The sequence below is a fragment of the Musca vetustissima genome, unplaced genomic scaffold, assembly GCF_032173495.1.
Source record: "Musca vetustissima isolate MV318-11 ecotype Yass unplaced genomic scaffold, APGP_CSIRO_Mvet_v1 utg42378, whole genome shotgun sequence".
In the NCBI taxonomy this organism is placed as follows: domain Eukaryota; kingdom Metazoa; phylum Arthropoda; class Insecta; order Diptera; family Muscidae; genus Musca; species Musca vetustissima.
In genome coordinates, this window is record NW_026876029.1 from 120,264 (window position 1) to 142,670 (window position 22,407).

General features: G+C 33.6%; 3 protein-coding genes across 3 annotated transcripts; 1 reads left to right on the forward strand and 2 right to left on the reverse strand.

The window, feature by feature from the left end:
• Positions 1-381: 381 nt before the first annotated feature.
• On the forward strand, positions 382-4,567 carry LOC133338565 (peritrophin-48-like). Its single transcript, XM_061546735.1, has 3 exons — positions 382-385; positions 3,090-3,664; positions 3,749-4,567. The coding sequence occupies exons 1-3, from the start codon at positions 382-384 to the stop codon at positions 4,565-4,567; spliced, it is 1,398 nt and encodes a 465-aa protein (XP_061402719.1).
• A 3,825-nt stretch (positions 4,568-8,392) lies between these two features.
• On the reverse strand, positions 8,393-9,488 carry LOC133338566 (peritrophin-48-like). Its single transcript, XM_061546736.1, has 2 exons — positions 9,479-9,488; positions 8,393-9,411 (listed from the first exon to the last, which is right to left on the reverse strand). Exons 1-2 carry the CDS (start codon positions 9,486-9,488, stop codon positions 8,393-8,395), a joined length of 1,029 nt encoding a protein of 342 aa, XP_061402720.1.
• A 4,614-nt stretch (positions 9,489-14,102) lies between these two features.
• On the reverse strand, positions 14,103-15,174 carry LOC133338567 (peritrophin-44). The gene is made up of 2 exons (XM_061546737.1): positions 15,168-15,174; positions 14,103-15,097 (listed from the first exon to the last, which is right to left on the reverse strand). Exons 1-2 carry the CDS (start codon positions 15,172-15,174, stop codon positions 14,103-14,105), a joined length of 1,002 nt encoding a protein of 333 aa, XP_061402721.1.
• Between the last annotated feature and the right edge of the window lie 7,233 nt (positions 15,175-22,407).

The window sequence follows — 22,407 nt, forward strand, 5'->3', positions numbered from 1 at the left end:
TTATGCTTATTCACATATATATATATTTATATATATATATATATATTGCGAGGGACTAGCATTGATTGTTCATTCTAATATTTCTTCTTAATCTTATCGACGACCGAAAAAAAAACAAATTTTAAATAAAGACGATAAAAAAATGCCGATTTCATTAATTCCTATCACTTTTTTGACTGACAGTCTAACTGACAGACAGAGTGCGTAGTTAGATATTAGACTGACTTAGTTAATTTAATCAAAAACGATATCGATTGTCCCACAGCTATAGGTCATCGTATAAAAGGCAATTTCAATTCGAACACTTAGAACAGTATCAACGAAACTTATTAACGGTTAATACGACAAACAAATTAAAGCAGAAACGATCAATTCGTCATCATGGGTGAGTTTAAGTGGTGCTCTGGAGTTATAAATTAAATTAGAAATTGAAGAATAACGAAAGAAAAAAGTTCGAATAGAGTGGATACGCAAATAGACACTTGAAAGTTCGGAATGTGAATAAATTATATTGACACTTAAAAGTTCGGGATATGAATTAGTTCCAGTGTTTATATAAAAAATCAAGAAATGAGAAAAAATCTGAAAGTGCATTGAAATATTAAAATAAAAATGGATCTACTCTATCAAAACAAATATTCTGCGCCCAAAAAAAATCGCTACGGTTAAGATTATGGGAAAAGTAATTTCCACTCTCGAAGAACTTATAATTAAAAAAAAAACATCTGGACATTCTAAATGGCAAAATATGGCTAAGAGACCCAACAAAAAAATATTTCAAAGTGGCCACAAACATTGAGCGGAATTTTTATAGTCTATGTGAACTGCAAAAATTCAAATCAATAACACTGAACCTACCTTAGATATTGCCTGTAGTTAGAAGCCCACCCTCCAATAATCTACCAAAATCATTATAAGCTGAAATAGTTGCCACGCAGTCTACTTCGTTTATCATCTCTTTTTTTCTAACCTTCAATTATAGTATGCGGGATGTATTGAGTTGTTATCGATTCAAAGTACTCTTACGTCATACTTTATAGTTCTTGAATATAATTCTTATTTTTTTTAAATTTATCTAAAAAATCTATATCGCAACTATAAATAAATTCAGGACGTTTTACGTTCCTTCCGCTGGGCCAATTAGTGTCAAGATAATTCGGAACCGGCAATGACTTATTTGTAGTTAAATTTTCCAGTTCCAGTTCAACGTCGACATAAGAGCTCGATATGTTTGCTTTCTCGGAGAAAATATCACAAAACGACTCTGAAAGCATTTGGACATCGAACAATTAGACTACGTCAGCATAAGAGGCTGATATGGAGGCCCAAAGGCTTGTGTCGTGGGAGCCAGTGCTTCGGTCTGGAGGGATGTGCAACGTGGTTACCCACGCCCCTCGTATGACCTTTTCCAGCAGGATGTTAAAAAGATCACACGACAAACTGTCACCTTGTCTGAATCCTCGTTCGGTATTAAAGGGTCACGAGAGGCTTGTGTCGTGGGAGCCAGTGCTTCGGTCTGGAGGGATGTGCAACGTGGTTGCCCACAGAGTTCCATTTGTGGTCCATGTAGGTATTCGAGTACAGTTAAGTATCCCGGAATAACGGTGTTCGAGCGTTTGAATTTCCTTCCTTACTTTGATCGTTGGGACTATAAAGTGTGTCTTGCGGCCCGATTGCGGCTTGAGTAGGCGTGCTTTGCATGCCATATATGGCGGGTAATTTGTTGCATGTCCAACTTATGGTACACGGTTACCTCGACTGTCTTAGGGCAGAAGAAGCTCCTTTCGTGTTAGCGGGTCGCTATGTCGCACTGTTACCACAGAGGCGTTGCAATTGCTTCTTGGCGCCGTTCCGCTTGAGGTGGGATGTACAACTATCAAATATAAGCTTAAGCGTGGCCTACAGTTGGATGAGGATGATTGGTTAAGACCTTCTGATCTGGTGGAGGGGGGTAGTAGGCGGTACAGCACAATCTTTCGGGAGAATGTTGTTGATAGATGGATTAACAGTTATAAAGGAAGGGTGACGTACGAATTTATTTGTGGCGCTACGTACGTACTGTACCAACCAGACTTTCGCTTTGGTTTTAGTCCTGGTTTCTTAATGACAGAGCATGGTTTTCTTAATGAATTTTTGCATAAAAGAGGCATGTCCCACACGGATTTATGTGGGTGTGGGATGACGGAAGACCGGAAGCATATACTGACGGAATGCTGTTACTATGAATACATTAATAAAATAATTTCTGAGCCGGCTTCCTATTTCGCTTTTTTATGCAAAAATTTCCACGATTGTCATTTCTAAGACTACATCGGCTTAAGAGCTTGAAGAGATTTCTTTCTCTGATAAATTATACGAATGCGACTCTGAAGTCATTTGGAGGCCGAAAAAGCCACCCTCTGTTTCATCCAGATATTGGAAAAAAGATAAGCCTGTGAAAAAATATAATTAAGCACTGTAGGGAGAGGATCTTAACAAATCTATCGGGAACAATAGAAGCTGAAATGCAACTTCCGCCAGGGTAGGGTAGGAAGGTAGTTTAAGGTCCTATTGATTCGATGTACTTACGTCATTGATGTTATTAGTTTTATTTTTTGGGCGGCACCAAGGTATATAAAATTGTTCACCACCTCGAAGCTGTACACAGTTGGTCCGAGTCTACTGGACGTCTTGCCAGTTGATACCACATCATTGGTATGACCCAATAATGTCATAGACTGTTTGAGAAGTACACGGATTAGATGTTAAATCGCTTCTGATTTTGATTGAAAATATAAATTCACTTAAGTGCCGGACTGTCATAGAAATCTTAGGGTATCTTATTCTGTGCGCTTATCACTAGAACTACTTGTTTTGTACCTTGCTGTTGGGCATTGACTTTATTATTGATTGATGTTGGGACATATCGTCTTGTCTCGTTTTTTGGGGCACGGTACTGAGGATGCTGAGGTTGCAATCATTGGACATATATTATTATCTTTTTTTGTGCACGGGACTGAGGATGCTGAGGTTCCAATCATTGGGCATATATAATTATCGGGAGTGATTAAAAAAAAACTAAAGTACAATCTGTTTTCCTTTATTTTCAGATAAACAAATTTTCCTTGGCATTGCCATTGTCATGGCCATTTGCCTAAATGGAGCTACGGCTGAATACGATGTCGCCCGCTATTGTCAACTTGTCACAACCGGCACAAAATTGCCCAGCTTGAATGATTGTCAAACCTATTATACATGCCAGGCCGATGGCAGCTATCAAACGTCTACTTGCCTCAACTCCCAATCTTTTGATAAGAATTCGCAATCCTGCAAGCCCTCATCGACTGTGACGACCTGTATTGATGCCCTCAGCCCATGCGCCAATGTTGCTGGCGAAGGTTGGGTCCAAGATCCCGAGAATTGTGTCAAGTGGATCTACTGCAAAAATCAAAAGCAATCCGGCAGTGGTACCTGCCCTACCAAGCAGTACTTCAGCAACGAAGCTGGCGGCTGTATTTATGGCACGTGTACCAATGCCAATGATGAGGATGGTGGTTTCACCGAAATTTCCAACCTATGTGAATTGATGGCCAACGATGTGTTCTTTGGAGATTTTGAAAGTTGTGATGCCTGGCACAAGTGTACATCGGGTACCATGAAGAGCGGTACATGTAACACAGGTTTGGTAAGTTTTTGTGTGGTGGCAGTGAGACTTTCGAATATTTTTTTTATCCACCCTATTCATCCTCCGTTTACTTTCACTTCACAGGTCTACAATACGGCCAGAGGTATGTGCTTGAAAAACGATGGAACAATGTGTAAACGTATTAGTTCCGATAATCCCGTTACACCCTCTGAACCCTGTACCGAGGCTCAAGAAGGCGACTTCCAGGGTGACAAAAATATCTGTTCCGTTTACTATCAATGTGAGGCACAAGTATGGCAAAAATTGACCTGCAAGAGCGGCCAATATTACGATACAATTCAGAAAACATGTGTGGCCCGCCAAGCAGCCGTCGCCACAGAAGGCTGTAATCGTTGTCAATTTGCCACCGTAACATGGGTGAATCAAGTCGATCCAACCTGTCAAGGTTATTACACTTGCAATTCGAATGGAACTATCAGTGCTGAGGGCAAATGCCAAAAGGATTATTACTTTAATGAAAAGGTTCAGGCCTGCTATAGCGATAGTGATTTAAGCAGCTATCGTGACAAGAATGGAGCCTGTTATCAAAGTGAAGAGAATGGTGAACCCACACCCGGCCCCGAAGGTGGTGAGCCCGGTGAACCTGCACCTGCCCCCGAAGGTGGTGAACCCGGCGAACCTGCACCCGCCCCCGAAGGTGGTGAACCTGAAGCTGGTGAGCCTGAAACTGGTGAACCTGAAACTGGTGAACCTGAAGCTGGTGAACCTGAAACTGGTGAACCTGAAGCTGGTGAGCCTGAAACTGGTGAACCTGAAGCTGGTGAACCCGAAGCTGGTGAGCCTGAAGCTGGTGAACCTGAAGCTGGTGAGCCTGAAACTGGTGAACCTGAAGCTAGTGAACCCGAAGCTAGTGAGCCTGATGCTGGTGACACAACTGCTTAAACGGATTTTATTCCCGACTAATTATCCCATAGACCATTCAATTTATTTTTGTATTTATTTATTTTTTTCCTGTTCTGGTTTCACCAAAAAAAAAACGCCTAACTACCTGAAATAAATTTTGAATTATGCACATTTATGAATGTCTATATATAGTTTCTTAAATGACTTAATTATGGACCTATTTATTTAGCTGGCTCGAGAAAGTACGGTTGTTCCAAAAGCTGAACTTAAAAAAGACTTCCAAACGCTTTGGACTTGTGCGCAGTTTTTCCAATTTGAAATATGATGTTCCGATATATTGTCTTCCACTTGATCTTTCCATCGGATTCGTGGCCTTTCTCTTCTACGTTAACTATCACTTGGCTCGCTTTTTAAGTTTCAAAATTGGTCCGAGTCTACTTGGACGTCGAGCGCGTTGATACCAATCTCGCCAATCCAACTTAGGCAGACTTCTTTTCAATTCGTTCAAAGTTGGCTGTTACCGCTCTAATGTTCGACCCATTATGTCGATGTTATCGGCGTAGGCTAGTAACATATGCTTTTTGGTGTACCGAGTGCCATTTCTGTTCACATTTGCCTCTCGTATGACCTGCAGCAGCATCCATCAGGATGCTACCACCACTGGCAGTGGCATTGAAACAGATAAGTCGGCTAGCAGAAGCAGAAAAAGTGGCTAGAATATCTGAAGTGTTGTAACATCAGTACCTGAGTGAGTAAATTGTGGGCAACTAGTAAGTCACTCTCGAACCCAGGATGGTAGAATGATCGGACGTTTATCTAGTTTAAACCAAACCATCACATTATGGATAGGCACCCACCAACAAGGCATGTCAGAAGGGATATTCATGATCTGGAGAAAGAGAGAGAGGCCCAAATGTACAAAAGAGAGCCTCCAGATCAACAGTCCTATCAAGCAGGATTTAATTGATTTCACACTGATGCAGTTGCGGGAACAATTCAAGGAGAACACCCGACCACAAGAGCAATAACTATCACGACAAACCAGAGTTTCACTGAGCATCCATCTTTGCCGAACAGGACCAAGCGAAGAGTTATCCGAAGATCCAAGAATCTTAAACAAGACTTGCAGCCACTATCATTCACTAGCAGGTAGATAGAGGCAATTATCTCCAAATCCAAGCCATCTAAAGTCCTTGGTCCAGGCGCCATATCCATGTTCATGGATTATCTAATCAAAGTTCTCCAGTTATGGATGCCATAGTAGATATTTGAAAAGATGTCGGATTATTCAAATTCTAAAACCAGATAAATCCGCTACTAATGGAGAATGCTACCGCCCGATTTGTCTTCTTTCACCAGTAGCCAAGGTTTTAGAGTCTCTATTGCTCAATGCCCTCAAACAGCATTTCGTTCTTGCTACCTACCAACACGGTTTCAGGTAACGGCTTTGCAAGAAATTACTACCAATATTGCGAATGGCCTCAATCAGCGACGACCACCTGTACGGACCATTGTGACAGCCTTAGATCTGTCCAAAGCGTTTGATGCGGTCGATCATTCCGAGCTGATATCCGACATCACAAATTCCGCACTGGCCCTTTTGTTTTGTCTAACGTAAGGTTGACCTCTATAAACTTACCTGAACGATTGCAGGGTATTTTAGTTTCGAATTACAAGCACATAGTCTTCGTTATCGCAGTTCGTATCCATAGTCTTCACAGTAGTCTTCATTTGTAAAAGTATACTTTTAGGCGCTATATGACAAATGTTTCGATCATGTCGAAATTTGCCAGCTTGAGAGGACCGATAGACATACGAGACAAAGCAGAGGCATCAATTGCGAGGTCGCAGGCATATAGCGGACAACGGTCTAAGACAAAAGGGGCATAGTAAATAAATTTAAAGCAAGTGACTTTGTAGTGATACGGAATGTGAATACTACGATAGGGACCAATAAAAACTTAGTGCCGAAATATAAAGGTCCTTATGTAGTAAGTAAAGTACTTCCGAACGATAGATATGTGATAAAAGATATTGAAAACTGCCAGATCACACAAAAGACCTTACGATGGTGTAATTGAGGCCTGCAATATAAGGCTTTGGAAATCTGAAGACTAAGGTAGGGCACCTAAGGCTGCTCTTACCAATATTAAATTGTATTATATTGCATATATAGTAGAATGTATGTAGTATAATTTGTAGGTGACCGTGTCGGTCACAACCGTCAGGTTGGCCGAGCTGTAGTAGATTTGTTTAGATTGATATCATTGTCACAATACAACCATGTAATAGATTACCGACTATCAATTAGACCGTAAAGTAAAGTAGATCGTAAATGATGATGAAATAAAAAGAAGACGCCATTCTAGTGAATGCGTATAGATAACAAATTTACCCCTCTAGATTTCATTTAAGTGTTCTGATGTCAATGGAAAAAATATTCTATATCGAATTTTTTTATGGGTCACCAAGCAAAAGATATCGATAAATGTGATGTATATCACCGAAACTTTTCTTTGAAATTGTCCGACGGTATATTTATAACTTGTTTTGAGGTTATTTCGAATAGTTGATAATTACTCCCTCTATATATTATATTAGGTGGCTGATGTCAATAGAGAAAATATTCTCTACCGAATTTCACTATAGGACACCAAGCAAACGATATCGATAAATGTGATGTATATCACCGAAAATTATCTTTCAAATAATTACTCCCTCTATATATCATATTAGGTGGCTGATGTCAATAGAGAAAATATTCTCTACCGAATTTCACAATAGGCCACCAAGCAAACGATATCAATAAATGTGATGTATATCACCGAAAATTATCTTTCAAATTGTCCGACAGTATATTTAGAACTTTTTTTGAGGCTATTTCGAATAGTTGGTAATTACTCCCTCAATATGTCATTTTAGGTAATTGATGGCAATGGAGAAAATATTCTATATCGAATTTTATTTTGGGTCTCCAAGCAAAAGATATCGATGAATGTGATGTATATCACCGAAAATTGTCGTTGAAATTACACAAAAGTATTTTTAGAACTTTTTTGAGGTTATTTCGAACAGTTGGTAATTGCTCCCTCTATATGTCATTTTAGGTGATTGATGGCAATGGAAAAAATATTCTCTGCCGAATTTCACTATAGCTCACCAAGCAAAAGATATCGGTAAATATAGTATATATCCCCGAAAACTGTATTTGAAATTGCATAAAGTATTTTTAAAACTTTTTTTGCGGTTATATCGAATAGTTGATAATTACTCCCTCTATATGTCATTTTAGGTGATTGGTGACAATGGAGAAAATATTCTTTACCGTATTTCACTATAGGTCACCAAGCAAAAGATATCGGTAAATATAGTATATATCCCCGAAAATTGTCGTTGAAATTACACAAAAGTATTTTTAGAACTTTTTTGAGGTTATTTCGAAAAGTTGATAATTACTCCCTCTATATGCCGTTTTAGGTGGTAGATGTCAATGAAAAAAATATTCTCTATCGAATTTCATTAGGGGTCATAGAAAAAAGATATCGGTAAATGTGATATATGTATATTCTCGAAATTTCTCTTATCACATACTGAATTATTTTCACTTAATTTTGATACTGTTCAGGGTCTCTCAGGTAAGTAGATTTTTAAAGAAAAATTTCTCAATGAATCAAATTTTTTTAAGGTCTGTTAGAAGCGTAGATTTTATCAAGGAAAAATGTTTTTCTCATAGAAAAAATCGCTTATATTTTTTTCCATAGAAAAAAAAATTAATAAAATTTTGTCAGGAAAAAAAAAACATAGCTGAAATTTTTTTTGCATTTTTTATTTATTTATTTATGTTGTAGTTTACCAGCTTTTGTTCTAAGCACAAATTGGATATGACATTTTCTTGTCAACACACTGTTCCGTGCTAGCGTCAAAATATTTATCCTCCTCACACTTGATCGGATCACCATCGGTATAGCCATTTACACATTTCAAATAGTGCTGGCAACCGGCAATTGGAGCCAATTCGAAACCACTGGGACGTCCGACACAACGATCTTCGTCACATGCGACCTCGGTGCGGGGACGACAAGCCTGGACATGTTCATCGAAAAAGTACGACTTGGTACATTGGCCCCAAGTGGGTTTTGTATCCGGTACACCCGAACCATAATCGGTACAATAGAAATAGCCGCTACAGGTGGCCTGGTCGCGAACAAAACGATCACGAATTGCCAACTTTGCTGTGCCACAGACATTTTCCGGATAGGGATGTTTGTAACAATCCACCTGGGCCTTGGCATTACATAGACCGGAACGTTTGTCGTAATAGTGCCCGGTGGGACATTCCATTACCTCTTGGCTTTGTTTCGAGTTGCACACAAAGAATTTGTGGCAATTATCCGCATCCCAAAACGGCTGTTCCTTGGGAGCAATGTTGCAAATATCAAAGGCCATGCCGCATGTGTAATCAGCAGTGGGATAATGACACCTTTGTAGGGTTTGATCGAATACTTGTCCCGTTGGACAGGTGCCTGATGACACCACCTTGCCATCCTTACACTGGGTCCAATCTCTGCAATTGCGCACGCCCGACACCCATGTGGGAGAAGTCTTGGCACAGGTATCCTTACAATAGGCATCACTAACCGCACCACATTTCTTCGTATCCAACTTGATGCCTTGGGTGCCGACACAGATGAGGTCGCCGGGTGTGCTTTTACCGTCCTGGCAAATAATCGATTCACCGCAAGTGCCGGGTTTACGTAGCATAGCACCATTTGGAAACAGTGAGCAGACATCTTCATCAGATTCCAGTGGCCATTGTGTGTTGGCGCCCAATGTGGGGCTGCATAAAACGCTCATCCACACCAACAGAGCTGGCAGGGTATAAACTGAAATGGAAAAGCAATCATTATGCTGGTACTACCTTCCTAAACGGAAAGGAATCCATTCACTTACCGATTTTCATGTTGGCTCTTCGAAAAACAACTTTCGCTAAAAATTATTCAATGTGACCTTCCTCCACAGTCGCTTTTATCGTACTGAAATGAAAATCGAAGATTTTTCGCTTAGTTTCATTTTTGTATTAAATGAAATATTTATAACCCTGCTTAGCTAATTTAATATCATATCAATTATGTCCGTGTAGTTACTTTTTTTGTTATTTTTTGTCAACCTGGATGTTTTTTCATAATTAAATGATAAGAAGAAGTTAGTTAGTTAGTCAACAGTTGAGAGAAAAGTTTAAATGTGATAAAAACTAAATATTTCTTTATTTCGTTTTTGGCAAGGTTACATTTATTTCTAAAGATGAAAAAAATGTTTCGAAAAGTGAAAAAAAATATATTTCCGATTTTTGTTCTATAACAAAAAATCGAAGTTATTCTATGAACAACTATAATAGAGAAATTCTGAGGATATATATAATACATGGCCATATCTTTTTAACTGTTATCTATAGTAGAATTTCATAAGGAATATTTTTTCCATTGACATCGACCTCCTAAAATGACATATAGATGGAGTTATGGTCAATTAAATAGGAAAAAGTCGCTAATAAGTCTATATATAATTTTCAAAAATTGTAAAACTTTAATAGTGAAATTCCGAGGATATATATAATAGATGCCCATATCTTTTTAACTTTTACCTATTGTAGAATTTTCTAAGGAATATTTATTTCATTGACATCGACCTCCTAAAATGACATATAGATGGAGTTATGGTCAATTACATCGGAAAAGTCGTTAATAACTCTAGATATAATTTTTAAAAATATGTACAACTATAATAGTGAAATTCCGAGTATATATAAAATGTATACACATATATTTTATCTATTAATCTATGGTAGAATTTCATAAGGAATATTTTTTTCCATTGACATCAACCTCCTAAAATGGCATATAGATGGAGTTATGATCAATTAAATCGGAAAAAGTTGCTAATAACACTAGATATAATTTTCAAAAATTGTAAAACTTTTATAGTGAAATTCCAAGTATATATAACATGGATACATATATATTTTATCTATTAGTCTATGGTAGAATTTTCTAAGGAATATTTTTTCCATTGACATCGACCTCCAAAAATTGCATATAGATGGAGTTATGGTCAATTAAATCGGAAAAAGTTGCTAATAACACTAGATATAATTTTCAAAAATTGTAAAACTTTTATAGTGAAATTCCAAGTATATATAAGATGGATACATATATATTTTATCTATTATTCTATAGTAGAATTTTCCAAGGAATATTTTTTCCATTGACATCGACCTCCTAAAATGACATATAGATGGGCTTAGGGTCAATTAAATCGGAAAAAGTCGCTAATAACTCTAGATATAATTTTCGAAAATTGTAAAGTTTTTATAGTGAAATTTCAAGTATATATAACATGGATACATATATATTTTATCTATTGTTCTATTGTAGAATTTTTTGTAGAATATTTTTTCCATTGACATCAACCTCCAAAAATGACATGTAGATGGAGTTAGGGTCAATTAAATGGAAACAAGACATAAATAACTCTAAATATAACTTTTAAAAATATCTACAACTATAATAGTGAAATTCCGAGGATATATGTAATGTATACACATATATTTTATATATTAGTCTATAGTAGAATTTTCTAAGGAATATTTTTTCCATTGACATCAACCTCCTAAAATGACATATAGATGGAGTTATGGTCAATTAAATCGGAAAAAGTCGCTAATAACTCTAGATATAATTTTCAAAAATTGTAAAACTTTTATAGTGAAATTCCAAGTATATATAACATGGATACGTATATATTTTATCTATTCTTCTATAGTAGAATTTTCCAAGGAATATTTTTTCCATTGGCATCAACCTCCTCAAATGACATATAGATGGAGTTTTGGTCAATTAAATCGGAAAAAGTCGCTAATAACTCTAGATATGATTTCCAAAAAAAGTAAAACTTTTATAGTGAAATTCCGAGGATATATATAATGCATACCCATATCTTTTTAACTTTTATCTATTGTAGAATTTTCTAAGGAATATTTTTTCCATTAACATTGACCTCCTAAAATGGCATATAGATGGAGTTATGGTCAATTAAATCGGAAAAAGTTGCTAATAACTCTAGATATAATTTTCGAAAATTGTAAAACTTTTATAGTGAAATTTCAAGTATATATAACATGGATACATATATATTTTATCTATTGGTCTATAGTAGAATTTTCTAAGGAATATTTTTTCCATTGACATCAACCTCCAAAAATGACATGTAGATGGAGTTATGGTCAATTAAATGGAAACAAGTCGAAAATAGCTCTAAATATAAGTTCCAAAGAATGTACAAGTTTTATAGTGAAATTTCAAGTATATATAACATGGTTACATATATATTTTATCTATTATTCTATAGTAGAATTTTCTAAGGAATGTTTTTTCCATTGACATCGACCTCCTAAAATGACACATTGATGGAGTTAGGGTCAATTAAATCGGAAACATGTCGCAAATAACTCTAGATATAATTTTCCAAAATTGTAAAACTTTTATAGTGAAATTCAAACTATATATAACAAGGATACATATATATTTTATATATTATTCTATAGTAGAATTTTCTAAGGAATATTTTTTCCATTGACATCAACCTCCTAAAATTACATATAGATGGAGTTAGGATCAATTAAACGGAAACAATTAGCAAATGAATCTAAATATTATTCTACAAAATTATGTACAACTTTAAAAGTGAAATTCCGGGGATAAATATAATATATAACCATATATTTTGTTCCAGGATCTAAAGTAGAATTTTCAGGCGAATATTTTTTCCATTGACATCAACCTCCTACAATGGCATATAGATGGAGTTATGCTATTACAAAAAGTAATATAATTATATTTTTATTTTTTTTTCAAAATTACGCTCTCTATATGTCATTCTAGGTGTTTGATGACAATGAAGAAAGTATTCTCTGTCGAATTTCAATATAGGTCACGGAACAGAAGATATCGGTAAATGCGGTACATATACAGGAAAAAATTAATATACAGGAAAAATTGAATACCAATATGCTGAACTGCATTTGTAGAACTTTTGGAGGTTATTTCGAGTAGACAGTAATTGCTCCCTCTATATTTCATTTTAGGTGGTTGGTGTCAATGAAATAACTGTCGAATTTCACTATAAGTCACTGAACATAAGATATCGATAAATATGATTTACCACCGACAATTTTCTTTCAAATTATAAAAAAAGGATTTTAACGATTTTTTGGGGTTATTTGGAATAAATGGTAATTATGCCCTCTATGTGTCGTTTTACGTGGTTGGTGTCAATGAAAAAACTGTTCTCTATTGAATTTCACTAGAGGTCAATGAGGATAAGATAGTTGTAAATATGATATATGTCTCTAAAAATTACCTCTTAAATTGCACGGTAGTATTTTTAAAACTTTTTGAGGTTATTTCGATTAGATCGGAATTACTCCCTCTATATGTCATTTTTGGTGATTGGTGTCAATGAAAAAACTGTTCTCTGTCGAAATTCACTATAGGTTACTGAACAAAAGATGTCCGTATATATGACATATATTCCCGAAAATTGTATTTCAAATTGCAAACAACTATTTTTATAATTTCTTTGAGGTTATTTCGATTAATTCGGAATTACTCCCTCTATATGTCATTTTAGGTGGTTGGTGTCAATGAAATAACTGTTCTCTGTCGAATTTCACTATAAGTCACTTAACATAAGACGTCGGTAAATATGATACATGTATCTAAAAATTACCTCTTAAATTGCACAGTAGTATTTTTAAAACTTTTTGAGGTTATTCCGATTAGTTCGGAATTACACCCTCTATATGTCATTTTTGGTGATTGGTGTCAATGAAAAAACTGTTCTCTGTCGAATTTTAGTATATCTTACTGAACAAAAGATGTCGGTAGATATGAAATATGTCTCTAAAAATTACCTCTCAAATTGCTCAGTAGCATTTTTATAACTTTTTGAGGTTATTTCGATTAGATCGAAATTACTCCCTCTATATGTCATTTTTGGTGGTTGGTGTCGATGAAAAAACTGTTCTCTGTCGAATTTTAGTATATCTTACTGAACAAAAGATGTCGGTAGATATGAAATATGTCTCTAAATATTACCTCTCAAATTGCACAGTAGCATTTTTATAACTTTTTGAGGTTATTTCGATTAGATCGGAATTACTCCCTCTATATGTCATTTTAGGTGGTTGGTATCAATGGAAAAAATATTCTCTATCGAATTTCACTATAGGTTACTGTACAAAATGCATCGGTAAATATGGAATTTTTATTAGAAAATTAGCTATTAAAATAATTGTAAACTCCAGGTCTGCAATTGCGACCTCTATATTTGATTTTAGGTTGTTCATGTCAATGGAAACAAAAATAATCTGAAGTTGTATTTTTAAAATATTTTATTAGATTATATTATATTTATAAGTATTTATTTTAAATATAAAAAACGTTCCTAACATAATCGGAACACTTATGAGATTATATAGCATAAATTTATTTAATTTTTTTGTTATCAAAAAAAAATCTTAACTACACGCTGGATATTGTATAATACGATTGGTGCAAATCTGAGCTTCTTCATCGAAGAAATTATTACCACAGGTGAATTCACCCTGTGACACACCGTTGGCACAGAACAAATAATGGCGACAGCCCTTGGTCGAACTAGTAACGAATGTCAGATTACGTCCCACACAACGATCTTCGCTGCAATAGGCATCCAAGGGTTTAACACAGGCCTGATCTTTTTCGCTAAAGAATAAATGTTCGGGACACTGAGACCAAGTGGGATTGGTGTCGTAACCACTGTCCATCGCCCGACAATAGAAATAACCACGACAGGTGGCCTGATCCGATACGTAAACATTTGATTTTTTATCGCACACCTTAGACGGTATGGGATGCTGTGAACAGGCAACCTTAGATTTTTGTACACACTCTCCGGTGACGGGATCAAAATATTGCTTCGAACACGAGGCACTGCTCAGCTTGCCCTTTTTACAGGTGAAATATTTCTCACAGCTGCTGGGATCGTTGAAGTTGACGCTGTCGGCGACAATGGCACAGAAATCCAAAGTATTCACCGTACAATTGGAGACATGAGAGTAAATACAGGATTTGGTCGCACTATCAAAATGATAAGACTCCGGACAGGTTCCGTGGCGTGCCCAATTCTCATCTTGACAATAATAGTAGCCGTAACAGGATTTTGGATCTGGCACAAAGGTACCGGTGGCATTGACGCACGAAATGTCACACAACGAATGATCCGACAATTGCTTGACACACTCTTTCTTATCCTTGTCGAAGAAGGCCTTGGTTCCGCTGCATTGTGTGGTGACAACCGATTTGAAATTGATACAGGTAAGGCCACGACTGCAATCGTCCGGATCACGTATTTGTGTATTATTGGGGAATATGTGACAGGGATCATTTTCACGGCCCAGTATAGTGGTGGGCCAGCATAACAGCAGTAAGCTGGCAATGGCCAGTAGAGATGGACCAGATACACGTAAATATCCTGGTAATGAGAAGAGGGATCGGGATTAGGAATAAATTCGATTTCGATTTATTATTTTTTTACGGCCTACCGTTCATTTTGTCTTTTTCCTTTATTTTCTTCTTCTTCTTCTATCACTATGACTGCTTCAATGTCTCAGCCAATACTGATCAAGTGGGCCATATAGGTAAACTATTATATAGGTTTTTACCTATTTATATATCTGATATACATATTATGTACATTATTATTTACCCCAAGTGTTTTAATGATTTATTTTCGAATTAATTCGTGGTCTATGACGATAAGATTAGGATCACACCAGCGAAATAATTTGTTTTTATTGTGCGATTTAAAATTAACACTTGTAGATTTTGCCGAAAAATAGAGCCACATATTGTTTTTTCTATTGGTAGACAAGCAACAACGTTTTTCGAAGGGTCTTCTGTAGATAGAAGATCTCTAGAGGCTTATTTCATATAAAGAAAAATCGTAAAGGTCTTCTTCTAATTGAAAAAAAATCTCTCAAGGGTTTCTTACAATTGAAAAAATCTCTCATAGTTAGATACGTCCTTTACAGGTCAATTTGTGAGAAATATCGCCATAAAAAACAGATTTTAACTTCAGCGACCTCTAGTGATAAGCAACAGAGAACAATTTTTCCATTGACACCAACCATCTGAAAATGAAATATAGGGGGCATAAGTTACAATCTATGCGAAATAGACATACATAATTGAACATAAAATTTCATAAAAATGCGCAACTTATATAATAAAATTTTGCGGATATATCTCATAGTTACAAATATTTGTTTGTTCGGTGAACTACTATAAAATTTTGTCAGGAATATTTTTTCCATTGACATCAATCATCTAAAACGAAATATAGAGGGAGTAATTGGCTATTATTCCAAATAAGTTAAAACATTTACAGAAAATTACTGTCATCAACTTCCAGAGTGAATTTTAGTGAATCTATACAATGTTAGCATATATATTTTATTCATTGACCTATCATAGAATTTTCTAAGGAATATTTTTTCCATTGACATTCAATTCCTAAAATGATATATAGAGGGGGTAATTGGCAACTAATCGAAACAACTCAAAAAATTTTCTGGAAAATAATTTCAAAAATTTGTTTAACTATATTATGGATATTTAGCGAATATATATAATATGTTCATATATATTTCGTGCCTTGATCCACAGTAAAATTTTGTCAGGAATATTTTTTCCATTGACATCAATCATCTAAAATGAAATATAGGGGGAGTAATTGACAAATAATCGAAACAACTTAACATTTTTAAAGGAAATTAATTTCTTAAATATGTTCAGCTTTAATAGAGAATTTTTAACGATTTTTATAAGGACTTCTGCTGCAGATTTTTTCTTGATCTATAGTGAAATTTAATAAGGAATGTTTTTTCCATTGACATTAACAATCGAAAATGACATATAGAGGGAGTAAATGACAATTAATCGAAACAACTAAACATTTTTTAAGGAAATTGCTTTCATAAATATTTTCAGCTTTAATAGAGAAATTTTACGCATTTTTATAAGGTCTTCTGCTACAGATTTTTCCTTGATCTATAGTGAAATTTAATAAGGAAAATTTTTTTCATTGACATTAACAATGGAAAAAGAAATATAGAGGGAGTAATTGACAGCTAATCGAAACAACTAAAATTTTTTAAAGGAAATTGCTTTCATAAATATGTTCAGCTTTAATAGAGAATTTTTACCGATTTTTATAAGGTCTTCTGCTACAGATTTTTCCTTGATCTATAGTGAAATTTAATAAGGAATATTTTTTCAATTGACATCAACCTCTTAAAATTACATATAGAGGGAGTTACTGTTAATTATTCCAAAATATATCTAAATTACTGCAGATAAATACCTCCACGAATTTGTTTTATATTTATAGTGAAATTTGGCGGATATATACAAAATCTATAGATATATTTTGTTCAGTAACCTATAGTAAAATTTTGTAAGGAATATTTTTTCCATTGACAGGAACCTCATAAAATGACATATAGAGGGAGTATTTGTCAATTATTTGAAAATAGTCGTAAATTACAGCAAGTAAATGCCTCCACGATTTTTTTTAGTGTTAACAGTGAAATTTGGCGTTTATATATAACATCCACGGATATATTCTGTCCCGTGACCTATATTAGAATTTTGTAAGGAATATTTTTTCCATTGACATCATCCTCCTAAAAAAACATATAGAGGGAATTATTGTTAATTATTCGAAAATATATGTGAATTTCTGCCGATAAATTTGTTTAATACTTATAGTGAAATTTGGCGGATATATACAAAATCTATAGATATCTTTTGTTCAGTAACCTATAGTAGAATTTTGTAAGGAATATTTTTCCATTGACAGAAACCTTCTAAAATGACATATAGAGGGCGTAATTACCATTAATTCTAATGTAAACATTAAACAAGTTTAAAAATGTTTTTATATATAAATACGTATTTTATCGTGAATATTCAAGATTATTTCTAACATTTGCAGGATTTATTTGTTCGGCGACATATATTAGAATTTTGTGAGGAATATTTTCTCCATTGACATCAACCTCCTCTAATGGCATATAGAGGGCGTAATTGTCAACTATTCGAAAATTGCCATAAACTACTGCAAGTAAATACCTCCACGAATTTGTTTAATATTTATAGTGAAATTTGGCGGATATATGTAATATGGACACATATGTTCTGTTCCCCGACCTATGGTAGAAATTTGTAAGGAATCTTTTTTCCATTGACAGCAACCTTTAAAAATGACACATAGAGGGAGTTATTGCCAATAATTCGAATGTAAACATTAAACAAGCTCAAAAATGCTTTAATATGTAATCACGTATTTTATCGTGAATTTTCAAGATTATTTCTGAAATTTGCAGGATTAATTTGTTCGGCGACATATATTAAAATTTTGTGAGGAATATTTTCTCCATTGACATCAACCTCCTCTAATGGCATATAGAGGGCGTAATTGCCAACTATTCGAAAATTTGCCGTAAACTACTGCAAGTAAATGCCTTCACGAATTTGTTCAATATTTGTAGTGTAAATTGCCGGATATATACAAAATCTGTAAATATCTTTTGTTCAGTGATCTATGCTAGAATTTTGTAAGGAATCTTTTTTCCATTGGCATCAACCTGCTGAAGTTACATATAGAGGGAGTAATTGCCAAGAATTCAAAACTAATCTTAAAAATATTTTTTTTAATAAATTCATATTTTATCGTGAAATTTTAAGAATATTTACAACTTTTTCAGGATTTATTTATTCGGTGACCCATAGTAAAATTTTGTGGGGAATATATTTTCCATTGACAGCAGTCTCCTAAAATGAAATCTAGATGGAGTTATTGTCATACATTCAAAAACAATAATAAAACGATTTTTGAAAAAAATGGATTTTAAAATAATTTGTTTGGAGGACAACATGAATAATCATGCTCTTCTATCAATATTGTTTTATGACGTCGATTAAATTCGTAACCAATACAAGCTTCTAGAAACTTTATTATGGAAATCAATTTACTGCATAATAATAAACGATGTATGCTAATCGAAAATACGTGAACACACACACGCCCGCTTCTGGAATTATTGTTTTTCAAAATCACAGAATTTGATTAAATATTTCAGTTCATTCTTTTATTATTTGATAAGTTGGTCTACCAGTAGTAGCCATTGTTTTTGCCAATTTGATTACCTCTTTGGGATTCACCCCCTTGGACTAGTTTATTTTTATTATAAAAATTGGAAATTTATGATTGGGCAATTGAAAATTATGGGGGGTTTGTTCGGTGTTAACTGGAATATTTCTTATAACGTCAATGTCAGTTGACTTTGGATTTACGATGGACATTTGAATTAAGCAAAGACGGTTTTTATTTGTTTGTTTGTGATTTGCATGTGGCGATTTGATAACCAAAGTTAAAAGTGACGCAGAATAAATGGGTGGTATGTAAGCATAACCGCATTAGAAAATAATTATTATTGACGGGGCATGCTTCAAAAAAACTAATTAAGTTTTAAGTGTGCTACTTGAAGATATAAAAAAAATATTTTCTATTTTTAGAAGTTCTAAGTGGTATACTATTTTTAAAAAAGACCCTTGCGGATCTTTCGAAGAAAGTATAAATTAGAAAATGTTTTGTATATTTATATAGTATTTGAAATATTTGGCAATTTATTCCTCTACACTTCATTTTAGGGCTTTGATGTCAATGGAAAAAATATTGCTCACAAAATTCCTCCATAGGTCATCGAACAAAATAAACCCTGTAAATAAGAGATTTATCTTTCAAATTTCACTATAGAAATTGAAAATCAATTTCTAATGACTTTTTTATATTGTTTTGAATTATTGACCGGAACTCCATCTATATTTCATTTTAGGAAGTTGCTGTCAATGGAAAAAATATTGCTCACAAAATTCTACTGTTGGTCACCGAACCAATATATCCTGTAAAAATTATAAATATCCTTGAAATTTCAAGGATAAAATATGAATTTATTTATAGATGAGGTTTTTTAGTTTAGTTGTATACTGTTTCGAATAAATGACAATTACCTCCTCTAGATATGATTTTAGGAGTTGAATGTCAATGGAAAAAATATTCCTTATAAAATTCCACTATGGATTCGGGAACAAAATTTATCTGTATTTATTATGTATATCCTCGAAATTTTATCATAAAAGTTGAACACATCTATGAAAATTCAGATTTAATGTTATTTATGTCTTGTTTTGATTAGATAAGTATAGCTCCATCTATATTTCATTTTAGGAGTTCGATGCCAATGGAAAAATATTCCTTACAAAATTCCACTATGGGTCCTGAACAAAATCTATCTCTAGGTATTATGTATACCCTCTAAATTCCATCATAAATGTTGAACATATCTATGAAAATTATATATAAAGTTATTTATGACTTGTTTCGATTGGTTGAGCATAACGTCATCTATATTTCATTTTAGAAGGTTGATGTCAATGGAAAAAATATTCCTTACAAAATTCCACTATGGGTCCCGGAACAAAATATATCTACAGGTATTATGTATATCCTCTAAATTTCATCATAAATGTTGAACATATCTATGAAAATTATATTTAGAGTTTTATATGACTTGTTTCGATTAGTTTAACATAACGCCATCTATATTTCGTTTTAGGAGTTGAATGGCAAGGAAAAAATATTCCTTATAAAATTCCACTATGGGTCCTCAAACAGAATATATCTGTAGATATTATGTATATCCTCTAAATTTCATCATAAAAGTTAAACATATATATGGAAATTATATATAAAGATATTTATGACTTGTTTCGATTAGTTGAGCATAACTCCATCTATATTTCATTTTAGGAGTTCGATGCCAATGTCAAGGAAAAAATATGTATGTCCAAATTATATATCTTCGCTAAATTTCCCTAAGTTAGTTGAACACATTTCCATAACTAAATTTCCGAATATTTTGAGAGTTATTTCGAATAATCTACAATTACTCCCTCTATCAGCCAATTTAGGAGGTTGCTGTCAGTGGTAAAAATTTTCCTCATAAAATTTTACTACATACCTAGGAAAAAGATATTTTAATAGGTATTATATATATCCGTTAAATTTAACCATTAAAATCGAATAAATATGTATATAGAAAAAAATTCTTAATTTTTTTGTAGTGCTTTTGTATATCTCCCAATTACTCCCTCTATATGCCATTTTAGGAGTTCAATGTCAATGGAAAATATATTCCTTAGAAAATTCTACGATAGCTAGAGGCATAAAATATATATGTCAACATTATATATATTTACTTAAATGTACTGGGAAAATTGAAGATATTTATGGGAGTAATATTCTGAAATGTTTTTTAACTTATTTCGAATAATAACCAATAACACCCTCTATATTTGATTTTAGGTGGTTGATGTCAATGGAAAAAATATTCCTCACAAAATTTCACTATAGATAAAGGAACAAAATTCACCTGCCGATCCAATAAATTACACTGTAAAAGTTGAACATATTTGCCGAAGTAGTTTTCTGAATAATTTTTAATTTATTTCAATTAATTGACTATAACTCCCTCTATATTTCACTTTAGGAGGTTGATGTCAAGGTGGAAAATGTTCCCTATAAAATTTCACTATAGATCAAGGAACAAAAATTATATGTAGCTATTGAATATATCTACCGAATTTCACTATAAAAACATAACATTATTAAAAAACTATATTTCGATTTATTTATCACATGTATCGGGTAGATGTCTGTTACTCCCTCTAGATTTAATTTTAGGAGGTTAATGTCAATGGAAAAAATATTCCTTACAAAATTTCACTTGAGATCAAGGAACAAAAACTATATGTAGATATTTAATAAATCGGCTAAATTTCACAATAAATGATTAATAAATCTGTGGCTGGAAATTTTGAGTTATTTTGCATATGGCAAATACTCCATCTATATCTCATTTTAGAAGGCTGATGATCTGTAGATCCCTTAAAAAATATGCTTAATAAATTCACGTTATTTATTCGCCTGATTCTCCAAAAAAAAAATATTCTTAAAAAAATCTGTGTTTTTTTAATTGTTTTATTATCATAATTGATTATAATGTAAACACTGTCGAAAACAGCTGATTGTTAAATAGCAATTTAAAAAAACAGCTGATTAGACCATGAAAATTAAATATAAGCATATTTTCTGTGACAAAAGATCTATTAGACCTTTTAACAATATTTGTAGGTATCAGGAAACTTTCACTATGATGTGAGATCAATTGGATATTGAAATTTGTTTTAAAAACCAAATGATTTGTGGACAGTTTAAACCATGAAAATATAATAACACCCAGATATAAAGTTTTGTATGGAAAAAATTATGCAGCAGAATAAATTATCGGTCACTTATTGAAGTAATGGATAAGATATTCCCATGACGTATTAGTTTTTTTTTCAATATCCAATATTTTTTCTTCAACCTAGTAACAATATTGTAATCAGTAGTCCGCTGAAATCTAGGGCCTGAAATCCAATGAAGTCATATCATAGATAAATTTTCCAATAGAACGGATGACACAATTGCGGTATCAGCCAGTCAGAGAGTCGTGATTTTCTTTTACTAAATGGTATGATCGCCATAGAACATCTGATAAAGGATATTGCACATAAATAACAAAAATTGAGAATTCTGAAAGAAAAAAAAATAACTTTTTAATATTTCAAACATGGTTAAAACACTACAATAAATTATATTATTAGATGGCCCATAGT

Excerpts from the sequence above, each read along its gene's own strand:
- LOC133338565 (XM_061546735.1), top strand. Across the intron at positions 3,665-3,748 it reads GTACATGTAACACAGGTTTG|GTCTACAATACGGCCAGAGG; the intron begins GTAAGTTTTTGT and ends TTCACTTCACAG.